Source organism: Pristiophorus japonicus, chromosome 7, assembly GCF_044704955.1.
Source record: "Pristiophorus japonicus isolate sPriJap1 chromosome 7, sPriJap1.hap1, whole genome shotgun sequence".
In the NCBI taxonomy this organism is placed as follows: Eukaryota; Metazoa; Chordata; class Chondrichthyes; family Pristiophoridae; genus Pristiophorus; species Pristiophorus japonicus.
Window position 1 is genome coordinate 110,267,549 of NC_091983.1, and position 14,931 is coordinate 110,282,479.

General features: G+C 46.8%; 1 protein-coding gene across 1 annotated transcript in view; it reads left to right on the top strand.

Annotated features, from left to right (window-relative positions):
• The window catches only part of LOC139266828 (adhesion G protein-coupled receptor F4-like), a 186,779-nt gene that overhangs the window by 154,249 nt on the left and 17,599 nt on the right, over positions 1–14,931 (top strand). Inside the window, exon 10 of the mRNA XM_070884435.1 lies at positions 1,825–1,997. Coding sequence (XP_070740536.1) covers positions 1,825–1,997 — 173 coding nt within the window. The remainder of the gene's footprint in view (positions 1–1,824; positions 1,998–14,931) is intronic.

A 14,931-nucleotide genomic window follows, 5' to 3' on the forward strand; every position in this document is an offset into this window, starting at 1 on the left:
GTGGCTAAAATATGCATGACTGCTATTGTGTCCTTGCCCAAACGCAGCGCAGTTGGAGTTGTTGATGCTCTGGTTCTGAATGTTTTTGTTGTGAGGACCGATTTTCCCCTTAGGTTCTCAGTTAGGTGGAAGTCAGGTGCAGTGTATCTGATGTGTGCTATAACTGCTGAGCAAGGGGTCTGCTTAAATTTGCCTGGCCCCGTACCTGTCTGGCACAAGTCCGCCTCTGCTGTCTACCCAATTTCCTCTTTTCTGAGACTCCCTTTAATTGGATTCAGTCCCTTCCCCTAATAATTGGCTCAATTGGTGCTTTTAGTCCTCCAGCATAACATACGTTTTGCCACTCTATGGCTGCATCAGAATTTTTGAACTGGGATTAGTAGTTTCCATGGTAGCCTTAATGCCTAGATTGCTACATATTGCATGACAAGATGTGAAAGTTATCGCCAATTCGAATATAGGCTTTATGATTACCCTTCTAAAAATCGAACTATGGTATTAGATGCAAGATTTTGAAATATAGAAAGCAGAATCATTCAACTTGAATTGTCACTTGGCAGTGAAGTGCAGCATTCAGCAGAATACAACTTGTAATGACAGGTGGCAAGAGCCATATTGTAGGTTTGCAAAAGGCCATTACAGTAGAACCTTTTCTCTCATTTATCTCCTTGATTATATAAATAGCTATAATGATGTGCATGATAGCTAGAAAGAGAAATCCTGATTTTAACTGAGGTTTGCCAACTTTGGTTGGACATATTCCTGAAGATTTCATCACGTGACCTCCTGCCTCCATCTAGTGCAGTCTTGCAGTACCATTAGGAAGAGCATATGCCACGCATGCTCCACCCATTGATGCTTGCCCTAGAGTGACCTAACCAGCAGTCCTTAAAAGGATCCCTGCAGGCTGCTCCAAAAATCTAAGAGAAAGATTTTGAACAAATTTTGTATGGTCATTAGGGGCATCCGAGAGGGCGCTGAGCACCTCGAGTCTCATCGCCGAGAGCATGCAGAAATCAAGCGCAGGCAGCAGAAAGAGCATGCAGCAAACTAGTTCCCACCCACCCTTTTCCTCAACAACTATCTGTCTCATCTGTGACAGGGACTGTGGTTCTCGTATTGGACTGTTAAGCCACCTAAGGACTCATTTTTAGAATGGAAGCAAGACTTCATCGATTCCGAGGGACTGCCTATGATGATGATAATGCTCCTTGTGGCCCCACAAACATTGATCCCTCCCCCAAATGACTGACCCTCCAGGGCCTATAATGGAATTGTTCCCCCACCAGCCCACCCCCACACCCGCCCCATCCCTTTTTCTTACCTGCAGCAGCTTGGCTCCACAGAGGAGCCGCCGGATTTCCTGCCCCCGATCGGTGTAGCTACTTTAAGTGTGCGAGCAGCTCAGCGATTATATTTAAATGACAGCCGACCATAAAAATGGTCCCCGACTGCTTCAGTCAGGTGAAAGGCTGACTCCTTCCACCCGCCTCTGGTCTGATGGAATTGATCTCTTCAAAATTGTTCCCATTTTATTTTTCCTTCCATTCATTTCATTTTTTTTAATAAACTGACACATTCCAGTTCCTAATGAATCAATTGATGTTTGTATTATGCTCATGGATGGAGATGTAGTTAGCAGACGATAGTTAATCTCTATTACACTTTTAAACATTTATTTCATGCTGTGGCATATATTCACATGGCAATAATCAAGTATGCTCAAAACAAGTGAGAATGGAACAAAATATAATTTTATAGGAACAGTAAGGACCAGATTGCACAGCTTTTGGAAAGATGTATGAATATTGCTTTCTTTAACAGGTTCTGAAATACCATGCTATGATTCAGTTTATGGTACAACAAATTTTAATACCATCGCAGAAATCCCCTGCGATGGGAACGAAGGGGTCATGAAGAGAAAATGTGAAAAGAATGGAAAGTATGATGAAATATTAAATTTCTGTATATCAGCTGCAATCAACAATATTCTTCAGGTACGAATTGTAAGAATAGAAACTACAGTAAGCATTGTCCTTGTTCAAATGTACAACGTGTTCGCACCAAATTCTTCACTGCATTATTTTAGCACAACTGTTAGCTGGTTGAAAACAATGGTGCTAATGATCCCAATTTATACATGTTTGTTGGAACGGAAAATACCAAAATGACAGAGTTCACAAAGACACTGAAGTTAAACTGAGTTATACTGAACATCCAGGCTTGGTTACGGAAGTGTAACATTCATGCCAGCTAATTGTTAGGCAATGACCATTGTCAAAAACAATGGCCCATCCACATCCCCCTGACCTTCAAGAGCACCACAATTGCTGTACCATTAAAATCCTCTGGATTACCATTGATCTGAAGTTTAACTGAACCAGCCATATCAACATTGTGGCGACATGATCAGGGCAGTGACCGGCTACTATGTGATGACTGGCTCACCTCCTGAGCCCTCAAGCCTCTCAAAGCATCTGCAAGGCACAGGTCAGGAATTTGATGGAATACTCACCACTTTGTAGCCATAACAGCACTCAAGAAGCTCAAAACTATCTAGCACAAAAGCAGTTTGCTTGATCGGCATACCAGCCACTGACTTCAGTATCCAACCCCCTTCACCACTGGTGCACTGTGGCTGCAGTCTGTACAGCAGGCTATCATTACAAATTCCTATCCAAGTCAAGCATCATCCTGATTTGGGCCAGGATTCCCAATGTTATATATGTAAACTTGTATTTACTCTGTATAGCCACCAGAGGGCTCATCTCCTGGAGTCCCAAGGGATCCCATAATCTCTTGGGAGCACAGGTATTTAAGGAGGTTTGACAGGTTGGAGAGGCACTCTGGAGACCTGCAATAAAAGAATAAGGTCACACTTTACTTTGAGCTCACAGTGTTCAGTCTGACTCTTTCTCCATGCATTACAACTGGCAACGAGATACAGATAGAAAACCCAAAGATGCAGAGAACAGTGGGCATCCTGGAGAAATTCTCGGAGGGAGATGATCGGGAACCTTTTGTGGAGCGACTCGGCCAATACTTCGTGGCCAACGAGCTAGATGGGGAAGAGAGCACTGCCAAACGAAGGGCGATCCTCCTCACCGTCTGTGGGACACCAACGTATGGCCTCATGAAGAATCTGCTCATTCCAGCGAAACCCACAGAGAAATCATACGACGATTTGTGCACACTGGTCCGAGAGCATTTGAACCCGAAGGAAAGCGTTCTGATGGCAAGGTACCGGTTCTACACCTACAAAGGGTCTGAAGGCCAGGAAGTGGTGAGTTATGTCGCCGAGCTAAGACGCCTTGCAGGACATTGCAACATTGAAGGACATTTGGAGCACATACTCAGAGATTTTTCATACTTGGCATTGGCCACGAAACGATACTTCGCAAACTTTTGACTGTAGAGACCCCAATCTTGAGTAAGGCCATAGCGATAGCCCAGGGGTTCATTGCCACCAGTGACAATACAAAGCAAATCTCTCAGCACACAAGTGCTGCTACAAGTACTGTGAACAAAATGATGTTGTTTTCGAATCGTAACGTACAGGGCAAGTCACACATGCCTGCAGCTACACGTCAACAGATGTCTGAGTCCACCATCAATGGTGATGAATGCAAGGCCATTAACACCTTGTTGACGCTGCAGGGGTGATCATCATTTCCATTCATGCTGATTCAAACAGTACATTTGCAAGGGCTGTGGAACAATGGGACACCTCCAACTAGTGTGCAGGCGAGCTGCAAATCTGTTAAACCTGCAAACCACCATGTTGCAGAGGAGGACAGATCCATGGAGGATCACGACAAACCAGAGCCTCAGATCGAGGAGGCAGAGGTACATAGGGTGCACACATTCATCACGAATTGTCCCCCGATAATGCTGAATGGTGAACTAAATGGACTCCCGGTGTCAATGGAGCTGGACACGGGCACGAGCCAGTCCATCATGGGCAAAAAGACTTTCGAAAGGTTGTGGTGCAACAAGGCCTCAAGGCCAGTCTCAACTCCAGTTCGAACAAAACTAAGAACTTGCACGAAAGCACTGATTCCTGTAATCGGCAGTGCTACCGTAAAGGTCTCCTCCTTGAGCAGTGCACAAGCTACCACTCTGGGTGGTACTGGGCGATGGTCCCACACTGCTCGGCAGGAGCTGGTTGGGAAAGATACACTGCAACCGGGACGTTGTCCGAGCGCTATCGCCCGCTGACGACACTTTGTGTGCCCAGGTCTTAAACAAATTTCTTCGCTGTTCGAACCAGGCATCGGGAAATTCCAAAGAGCAAAAGTGCAGATTCATCTAATTTCGTAGGCGAGACTCATCCATCACAAGGCGAGAGCAGTACCATACATGATGAGAGAAAAGGTAGAATCGAGCTAGACCGGCATCATTTCCCTGATCAAGTTCAATGAGTGGGCCAGTTCTATTGTCCCAGTCCTCAAGGGAGACGGCACCGTCAGAATCTGTGGCGATTACAAAGTAACTAACAATCATTTCTTCCTGCAGGACCAATACCCACTACCAAAGACTGATGACCTCTTTGCAACGCTGGCGGGAGGAATGGCGTTCACAAAGCTGGATCTGACTTCAGCCTACATGACGCAGGGACTGGAGGAATCATCGAAGGCCCTCACCTGCATCAACACGCACAAAGGTCTCTTTGTTTAATAACAGATACCCATTTGGAATCTGATCGGCGGCGGCGATATTCCAGAGAAACATGGAAAGCTTACTGATGTCGGTCCCGCACACCGTGGTCTTCCAGGATGACATCTAGGTCACAGGTCGGAACACCGTTGAGCATCTGCAGAACCTGAAGGAGGTTATTATGTCGACTCAACCAAGTGAGGCTCAGGTTAAAACGCTCGTTTTCCTGGCGCCTGAAGTGGAGTTCCTGGGAAGGAGGATTGTGGCGGATGGCATCAGGCCCACCAACAAGAAGACGGAGGCAATCGAGAATGCACCAAGGCCACAGAATATGACAGAGCTGCGATCGTTTCTGGGACTCTTGAACTACTTTGGTAACTTCTTACCAGGTCTCAGCACACTATTAGAACCACTGCATGTCTTACAACGAAAAAGAGACGAATGGGTTTGGGGCAAAAGCCAAGAAAATGCCTTTGTAAAAGCGAGAAAATTCAAACGCTCAAACAAATTGCTTGTGTTGTATGATCCATGTAAGTGTTTGGTACTAGCATGTGATGCGTCGTCATATGGCGTCGGGTGTGTATTGCAACAAGGTAATGATTTTGGGAAACTGCAACCGGTTGCTTATGCATCCAGGAGTCTGTCTAAGGCTGAGAGAGTCTACAACATGATTGAGAAAGAAGCGTTAGCGTGTGTCTATGTGGTAAAGAAAATGCATCAATATCTGTTTGGGCGAAAATTCGAATTGGAAACTGACCAGAAGCAACTTATATCCCTGTTCTTCGAGATTAAAGGGATAAATACCAACACATCTGCCCGCATCCAGAGATGGGCACTCACGTTGTCCGCATACAACTACGCCATCCGCCACAGGCCAGGCACAGAAAACTGCGCCAATTATCTCAGTCGGCTGCCATTGCCCACCACGGGGTTGGAAATGGCGCAGCCCGCAGATCTAGCCATGGTTATGGAAGCACTTGAGAGTGAGCAATCACCTGTCACTGCCCGGCAGATCAAAACCTGGACAAGCCAGGACCCTTTATTATCCCTAGTCAAAAGCTGTGTACTTCACGGGAACTGGTCCAGTGTCCCAGTGGAAATACAGGAAGAGATAAAGCCGTTCCAGCTGCGCAAAGATGAAATGTCTATATCGGCAGACTGCCTTCTGTGGGGCAATCGAGTAGTGGTCCCCAAGAAGGGCAGAGACGCCTTCATCAATGACCACAGTACCCACCAAGGCAGCGTAATGATGAAAGCGATAGCCAGAACCCACGTGTGGTGGCCCGGTATCGATGCAGAATTAGAGTCCTGCGTTCACAGATATAATACATGCTCGCAGTTAAGTAATGCACCTAAGGAGGCGTCGCTAAATTTATGGTCTTGGCCTTCCAAAACATGGTCTAGGCTACACGTCGACTATGCAGGCCCATTCTTGGGTAAAATATTCCTTGTGGTTGTAGACGCGTACTCCAAGTGGATTGAATGTGACATAATGTCGGCTAGCACGTCCGCTGCTTCCACTGAAAGCCTGCGGGCCATGTTTGCCACTCACAGCCTACCCGATATCCTGGTGAGCGACAACGGGCCATGTTTTACCAGTGCTGAGTTCAAAGAATTCATAACCCGTTACGGGATCAAACATGTCACATCTGCCCCGCTAAAAACCAGCGTCCAATGGTCGGGCAGTGCAAACTATCAAGCAGGGCTTGACTCGGGTAACTGAAGGCTCACTGCAGACTCGCCTATCCAGAGTCCTGCTGAGCTACCGCACGAGACCCCACTCACTCACTGGGATTCCACCTGCGGAACTGCTCATGAAAAGAGCACTTAAGACAAGGCTCTCGTTAGTTCACCGTGATCTACATGAACAGGTAGAGAGCAGGCGGCTTCAACAAAGTGCATACCATGATAGCGCAAATGTGTCACACGAGATTGAAATCAATGATCCTGTATTTGTATTAAATTATGGACAAGGTCCCAAGTGGCTTCCTGGCACTGTCGTGGCCAAAGAGGGGTGCAGGGTGTTTCGGGTCAAACTTTGAAATGGATTCATTCACCAGAACTACTTGGACCAACTAAAACTCAAATTCATGGACTATCCTGAGCAACCCACCTTGGACCCTACCTTTTTTGATCCCCCAACATAAACACCAGTGACAACCGGCACCATGGTTGACCACGAAACAGAACCCATCATCCACAGCAGCCCTGCAGGGCCCAACATACCAGGCAGCCCAGCAAGGCCAGCTGCACAGCAGCCCAGCTAGGGCCTAACAAATGATTCAACAACACCAGCTTTCACACCGAGACGATCAACCAGGTCAAGAAGGGCCCCAGATCGACTCACATTGTAAATAGTTACACCATTGACTTTTCCGGGGGGAGCGGGGGAGTATTGTTATATATGTAAATTTGTATTTACTCTGTACAGCCACAAGAGGGCTCATCCCCTGGAGTCCCAAGGATTCCATTATCCCTTAGGAGAACAGGTATTTAAGGAGGCTTCACAGATTGAAGAGCCATTCTGGAGACCTGCAATAAAAGATTAAGGTCACACTTCACTTTGAGCTCACATTGTTCAGTCTGACTCTTTCTCCATACATTACACCCAACCCTCCTGCTTTGGGTGGGAGTCCACTAGAATGGGCGATTGGTCTCCTGGGCACTGCTGCTGGTGACTCAGGAGAAACAGACCTTGTATTCATGGTTCACACATGTGCAGTACCAAGGCTGTCGTGGCTTGTAACCAAACTGCAATGTCTGAGCCCTGCTGGTCCCCCGCACACCGCCCCCCTCCCCACCCCCATTATTTGGAAACATGGCTTTATTGCTGGTTGTGAGTATGACGTTATCGGGGCCAACAAAAATAGCCTGGAAACTCTGAGTGAGCAAATGGGGGAGGGAGGGAGAGAGAGAGAGAAGAACACAAACTGAGTAGGGAGAGAGAGAGAGAGAGGAACAGAAACTGGGGCAGAGAGAGAGGATCAGACACATGGGTGTGAGAGAGAGAGCAACACAAATTTAGGAGGGAGGCTGAGAGAGCAACATAAACTGGGAGCAAGGGAGAGAAAAGCACAAACTGGGGAGGGAGGAAGAGAGAGAGAAATATAAACTTTGGAGGGAGAGCAACACAAACTGGTGAAACACAGCATCCTATGGAATTGGTGGGCCGATCTCGGATTGGATAAGGAATTGGCAGAAGATTGTTATTAATGGTAGTAGTTCCACGTGAAGACTGGTTACAAGTGGAGTCCTGCAGGGATCGGTGTTACGGCTCAATGCTCTGCACATTCTATATTAATAATCTGGATGAAGGCTTGGGGAGAACTTGTTGAACTTTTGACTCAGACAAATTTTAGGCCCTTGGATGTTAAAAAAATAATGACTGCAATCAGATCCAGATGCAATGGGGGAATGGGCCTGTGTTTGGCAGAAGTCATTGAACACCAGTAAATGTAATGTTATGCATGTGGGCAGGGCAAATACCAAACATATGTATACTGTTATGTATGTAAACCTGCAAATACCATGTCTAACCACCAGAGGGCTTATTCGCTGGAGTCCCAAGGGATCCCACAATCCCTTGGGAGCACCTGTATATAAGACCTCACAGGTTGGAGGGGCACTCTGAGATCTGTAATAAAAGACTACGGTCACACTCTACTTTGAGCTTGCAGTATCTAGTCTGACTCTTTATTCAAGACATAACAACTGGCGACGAGATACAAATGACGAACCCCAACGCAGCAATGCAGAGAACCGTGGGCATCCTGGAGAAATTTTCGGAGGGAGATGATTGGGAAACCTTCGTGGAGGGACTCGACCAATACTTTGTGGCTAATGAGCTGGAAGGAGAAGCGAACGCTGCCAAATGAAGGGCGACCCTCCTCACCGTTTGTGGAGCACCAACGTATGGCCTCATGAAAAATCTGCTCGCTCCAGCGAAACCCACAGACAAGCCATACGATGAGTTGGGCACACTGGTCCGGGAGCATCTAAACCCGAAGGAAAGCGTTCTGATGGCGAGTTATCGGTTCTACACGTACAAGAGGTCTGAAGGCCAGGAAATGGCGAGCTACGTCGCCGAGCTAAGGCGCCTTGCAGGACATTGCAAATTTGAACGACACTTGGTGCACATGCTCAGGGACTTCTTTGTACTTGGCATTGTCCATGAAGTAATACTTCACAAACTTTTGACTGTAGAGACCTCAACCTTGAGTAAAGCCATAGCGATAGCCCCGGTGTTTATCGCCACCAGTGATAATACCAAACAAATTTCTCAGCACACAAGTGCTGCTGCAAGTACTGTGAACAAAGTAACGCAGTTTTCGAATCGAAATATACAGGGCAGGACATATACGCCTGCAGCTGCACGTCTGCAGATGACTGAGTCCAACATTAAGGGTGGTGAATACAAGGCCATTAACACCTTGTTGGCGCTGCGCGAGTGATCATCGTTTCCATTCATGCCACTTCAAAGGATACGTTTGCAAGGGCTGTGGAACAATGAGACACCTCCAACGTATGTGCAGACGAGCTGAAAACCCTGCTAATCCTGCAAACCACCATGTTGCAGAGGAGGACAGATCCACGGTAGATCACAATGAACCAGAGCCTCAGACCAAGAAGGCAGAGGTAGATGGGGTGCACACATTTAGCACAGAGTGTCCCCCGATAATACTGAAGGTTGAATTAAATGGACTCCTGGTGTCCATGGAGCTAGACATGGGCGCAAGCCAGTTCATAATGAGCAAAAAGACTTTTGATAAATTGTGGTGCAGCAAGGCCTCAAGGCCAGTCCTGACTCCCATTCCTAAACAAGTCCTAAACAAGTTCCCCTCGCTGTTCGAACCAGGCATCGGGAAGTTCCAAGGAGCAAAAGTGCAGATCCATTTGATTCTGGGGGCACGACCCATCCATCACAAGGTGAGAGCGGTACCTTACATGATGAGAGAGAGGGTGGAGATCGAATTGGACAGGCTGCAATGAGAAGGCAGCATTTCGCCGATCGAATTGCTCCAGTCCTCAAGGCAGATGGCACCGTCAGAATCTGTGGTGATTATAAAGTAACTATCAATCATTTCTCACTGCAGGATCAATACCCACTACCAAAGGCAGACAACCTATTTGCGATGCTGGCGGGAGGAAAAATGTTCATGAAGCTGGACTTGACTTCGGCCTACATGACGCAGGAGCTGGAGGAATCATCGAAAGGCCTCAACACGCCAAAAGTTCTCTTCATTTACAACAGATGCCCATTTGGGATTCGATCGCCTGCAGCGATATTCCAGAGGAACATGGAAAGCTTACTGAAATCAGTCTCGTGCACCATGGTCTTCCAGGACGATGTCTTGGTTATAGGTCGGGACACCGTCGAGCACCTGCTGAACCTGGAGGAGGTTCTTAGTCGGCTTAATCATGTGGGGCTCAGGCTAAAACACTCGAAGTGCATTTTCCTGGTGCCTGAAGTGGAGTTCCTGGGGAGAAGAATCGTGGCAGGCGGCATCAGGCCCACCGATTCGAAGATGGACGCAATCAAGAATGCACCAAGATCACAGAACGAGATGGAGCTGCGGTCGTTTCTAGGACTCCTGAACAATTTTGTTAACTATTTACCGGGTCTTAGCACATTGTTAGAACCCTTATACTCTTTACTGCATAAAGGGGATGAATGGGCATGGGGTAAAAGCCAAGAAAATGCCTTTGAGAAGGCTAGGAATCTGTTATGTTCAAACAAATTGCTTGTGTTGTACGATCCATGTAAACATTTGGTACTCGCATGTGATGCATCGTCGTACGGGGTCGGGTGTGTATTGCAACAAGCTAATGAATTTTGGAAATTGCAACTGGTTGCTTATGCATCCAGAAGTCTGCCTAAGGCCAAGAGGGCCGACAGTATGATTGAAAAAGAAGCCTTAGCATGTGTTTACGTGGTAAAGAAAATGCATCAGTATCTGTTCGGGCTCTAATTTGAATTGGAAACCGATTCATAAGCCGCTTTTTTCCCCCTTTTCTGAAAGCAAGGGGATAAATACGAATGCATCGGCCTGCATCCAGAGATGGGCGCTCAGGTTGTCCGCATACAACTACGCCATCCGCCACAGGCCAGGCACAGAAAACTGTGCCAATGCTCTCAGTATTGCCCACCACAGGGGTGGAGATGGCACACCCCATAGATTTAGTCATGGAAATGGAAGCATTCGAGAGTCAGCAATCACCTGTTACCACCCGACAGATTAGAACCTGGATGAGCCAGGACCCCTTACTATCCTTAGTAAAAAACTAAGCTCCACGGGAGTTGGTCTAGTGTCCCGTTACAGATGCAGGAGGAAATAAAGCCATACCAGTGGCACAAAGATGAAATGTCTCTACAGGCAGACTGCCTCCTATGGGGTAATTGGGTAGTGGTGCCAAAAAAGGACAGGGTCACTTTCATCAGTGATCTCCACAGCATCCACCCAGGTAATGATGAAAGCGATCGTCAGATCCCACGTATGGTGGCCCGGTATGGATGCAGACTTAGAGTCCTGCATGCACAAATGTAATACATGTTCACAGTTAAGCAATGTACCCAGGGAGGCGCCACTAAGTTTATGGTCCTGACCCTCCAAACCGTGGTCCAGGGTCCATAGAAACATAGAAAATAGGTGCAGGAGTAGGCTATTCGGCCCTTCGAGCCTGCACCACCATTCAATAAGATCATGGCTGATCATTCACCTCAGTACCCCTTTCCTGCTTTCTCTCCATTCACTTGATCCCTTTAGACGTAAGGGCCATATCTAACTCCCTCTTGAGTATATCCAATGAACTGGCATCAACAACTCTCTGCGGTAGAGAAATCCACAGGTTAACAACTCTCAGTGAAGAAGTTTCTCCTCATCTCAGTCCTAAATGGCCTACCCCGTATTCTAAGACTGTGTCCCCTGGTTCTGGACTTCCCCAACATCGGGAACATTCTTCCCGCATCTAACCTGTCCCGTCCCGTCAGAATCTTATATGTTTCTATGAGATCCCCTCTCATCCTTCTAAACTCCAGTGTATAAAGTCCCAGTTGATCCAGTCTCTCCTCATATGTCAGTCCAGCCATCCCTGGAATCAGTCTGGTGAACCTTCGCTGCACTCCCTCAATAGCAAGAACATCCTTCCTCAGATTAGGAGACGAAAACTGAACACAATATTCCAGGTGAGGCCTCACCAAGGCCCTGTACAATTGCAGTAAGACCTCCCTGCTCCTATACTCAAATCCCCTAGCTATGAAGGCCAACATGCCATTTGCCTTCTTCACCGCCTGCTGTACCTGCATGCCAACTTTCAATGACTGATGAACCATGACACCCAGGTCCCATTGCACCTCCCCTTTTCCTAATCTGCCATTCAGATAATATTCTGCCTTTGTGTTTTTGCCACCAAAGTGGATAACCTCACATTTACACATTATAATGCATCTGCCATGCATTTGCCCACTCACCTAACCTGTCCAAATCACCCTGCAGCCTCTTAGCATCCTTCTCACAGCTCACACTGCCACCCAGTTTAGTGTCATCTGCAAACTTGGAGATATTACACTCAATTCCTTCATCCAAATCATTATTGTATCTTGTAAAGAGCTGGGGTCCCTGCACTGAGCCCTGCAGCACTCCACTAGTCACTGCCTCCCATTCCGAAAAGGACCTGTTTATCCCAACTCTCTGCTTCCTATCTGCCAACCAATTCTCTATCCACGTCAATACATTACCCCCAATACCATGCGCTTTAATTATGCACACCAATCTCTTATGTGGGACCTTGTCAAAGGCCTTTTGAAAGTCCAAATACACCACATCCACTGGTTCTCCCTTGTCCACTCTACTAGTTACATCCTCAAAAAATTCCAGAAGATTTAACAAGCATGATTTCCCTTTCATAAATCCATGCTGACTTGGACCGATCCTGTCACTGCTTTCCAAATGTGCTGCTATTGCATCCTTAATAATTGATTCCAACATTTTCCCCACTACTGATGTCAGGCTAACCGGTCTATAATTACCCATCTTCTCCCTCCCTCCTTTTTTAAAAAGTGGTGTTACATTAGCTACCCTCCAGTCCATAGGAACTGATCCAGAGTCGATAGACTGTTGGAAAATGATCACCCATGCATCCACTATTTCTAGGGCCACTTCCTTAAGTACTCTAGCATACAGGCAATCAGGCCCTGGGGATTTATCGGCCTTCAATCCCATCAATTTCTCCAACACAATTTCCCGCCTAATAAGGATATCCTTCAGTTCCTCCTTCTCACTAGACCCTCGGTCCCCTTGTACATCCGGAAGGTTATTTGTGTCTTCCTTCGTAAAGACAGAACCAAAGTATTTGTTCAATTGGTCTGCCATTTCTTTGCTCCCCATGTCGACTATGCAGGCCCATTCTTGGGAAGAATGTTCTTAGTGGTTGTAGATGCGTACTACAAATGGATTGAATGTGTGATAATGTCGGCAAGCACATTTGCTGTCACCATTGAAAGCCTACGGGCCATGTTTGCCACGCACAGCCTGCCTGATGTCCTTGTAAGTGACAATGGGCCGTGCTTCACCAGTGCCGAGTTCAAGGAGTTCATGACCTCGCAATGGGATCAAACATGTCACATCTGCCCCATTTAAACCAGCGTCCAATGGTCAGGCAGAACAAGCAGTTCAAACAAGAGCAGAGCTTGAAAAGGGTAACTGAAGGCTCACTTATCCCGAGTCCTGCTCAGTTACCGCACAAGACCCCACTCGCTCACTGGGGTCCCTCCCGCTGAACTGCTCATGAAAAGGGCACTTAAGACAAGGCTCTCATTAGTCCACCCTGATCTACACGAACAGGAAGAGAGCAGGCGGCTTCAACAGAATACATATCTTGATCGCGTAAATGTGTCACGCGAAATTGAGATAAATGATCCTGTATTTGTGTTGAAATATGGACAAGGTCCCAAGTGGCTTCCTGGCACTGTTCTGACCAAAGAAGAGAGTAGGGTGTTTGTGGTCAAACTCTCAAATGGACCCACTTGGACCAAATCAAACTCAGATTTACGGACTATCCAGAACAAGCCACAAGAGACTCCACCTTTTTCGACCCTCCAACACATACACAAGTGGCAACCGATCCAGCGGTTGACCATGAAGCAGAACCCATCACCTGCAGCAGCCCAGCAGGACTCATCACCCCCAGCAGCCCAGCAAGGTCAGCTGCACAGCAGACCAGCGAGGGCCCAACAAACAACTCACCAAAACCAGCATTTGCACCGAGACGGAAGGAAGGAAGGCCCCAGATCGACTCACATTGTAAATAGTTACACTATTGACTTTGGGTGGGGCAGGGGGGAGTGTTGTTATGTATGTAAACCTGTAAATACCATGTCTAACCACCAGGGGGCTTATCCCCTGGAGTCCCCTGGGATCCCACAATCCCTTGGGAGCACCTGTATATAAGGAGGCCTCACAGGCTGGAGAGGCACTCCGAGATCTGTAATAGATGACTACGGTCACACCTTACTTTGAGCTTGCAGTATCTAGTCTGACTCTTTATTCAAGACATAACGTATATTATGCAACAAATGCTGACTGGGAAAAAAAACCTAGATGTTATAAGCACATGCATCGCTACAAGCTCACAAATGATGCAGCTAGACTATAACCAAAGCAAATAGAGTGTTAGGATGCATTTCTAGTATGATCTAATATAAAAATAAAAATTAGTGTACTGTCTTTGTATAAGACTTTGGTCAGGCCTTATCCAGAATATTGTGGGCAGTTTTGGTCCGTCCCATGACGGGTGATATAAAGGCACGAGTCGAGGTTCAAAGTAGTGCCATTAGATTGATACTTAGAATCATAGGATACAACACAGAAGGAAGCCATTCAGCCCATCGTGACTGTAATGGCTCTGTGAAAGAGCTATCCAATCAGTCCCACTCCCCTGCCCTTCCCTCATAGCCCTACAAATATTTCCCCTCCAAGTATTGGCTTCAAAACCCTTAGTTAACTTAGAGGCTTAGAGAGCTGAGTCTTTTTACTGTAGAAAAGCGTATATTCTGGGGAGATTTGATTGAGATGTTTAAAATAATGAAGGAACTAGACTGTGACCATGTGGATAGATTATTTGAATTAGATAGGTTAGGGAGAACCCGAGGACATGTGTATAAGTTACGTAAACAAAGAATTAGATTAGCTGTCCGGAGTTTTTCTTTTCGCAGAGGGGCATCAATTTTTGCAGCAAGTTGCCAGCTTGTAGAGTGAGTGCGGATTCGCTGAAAGCATT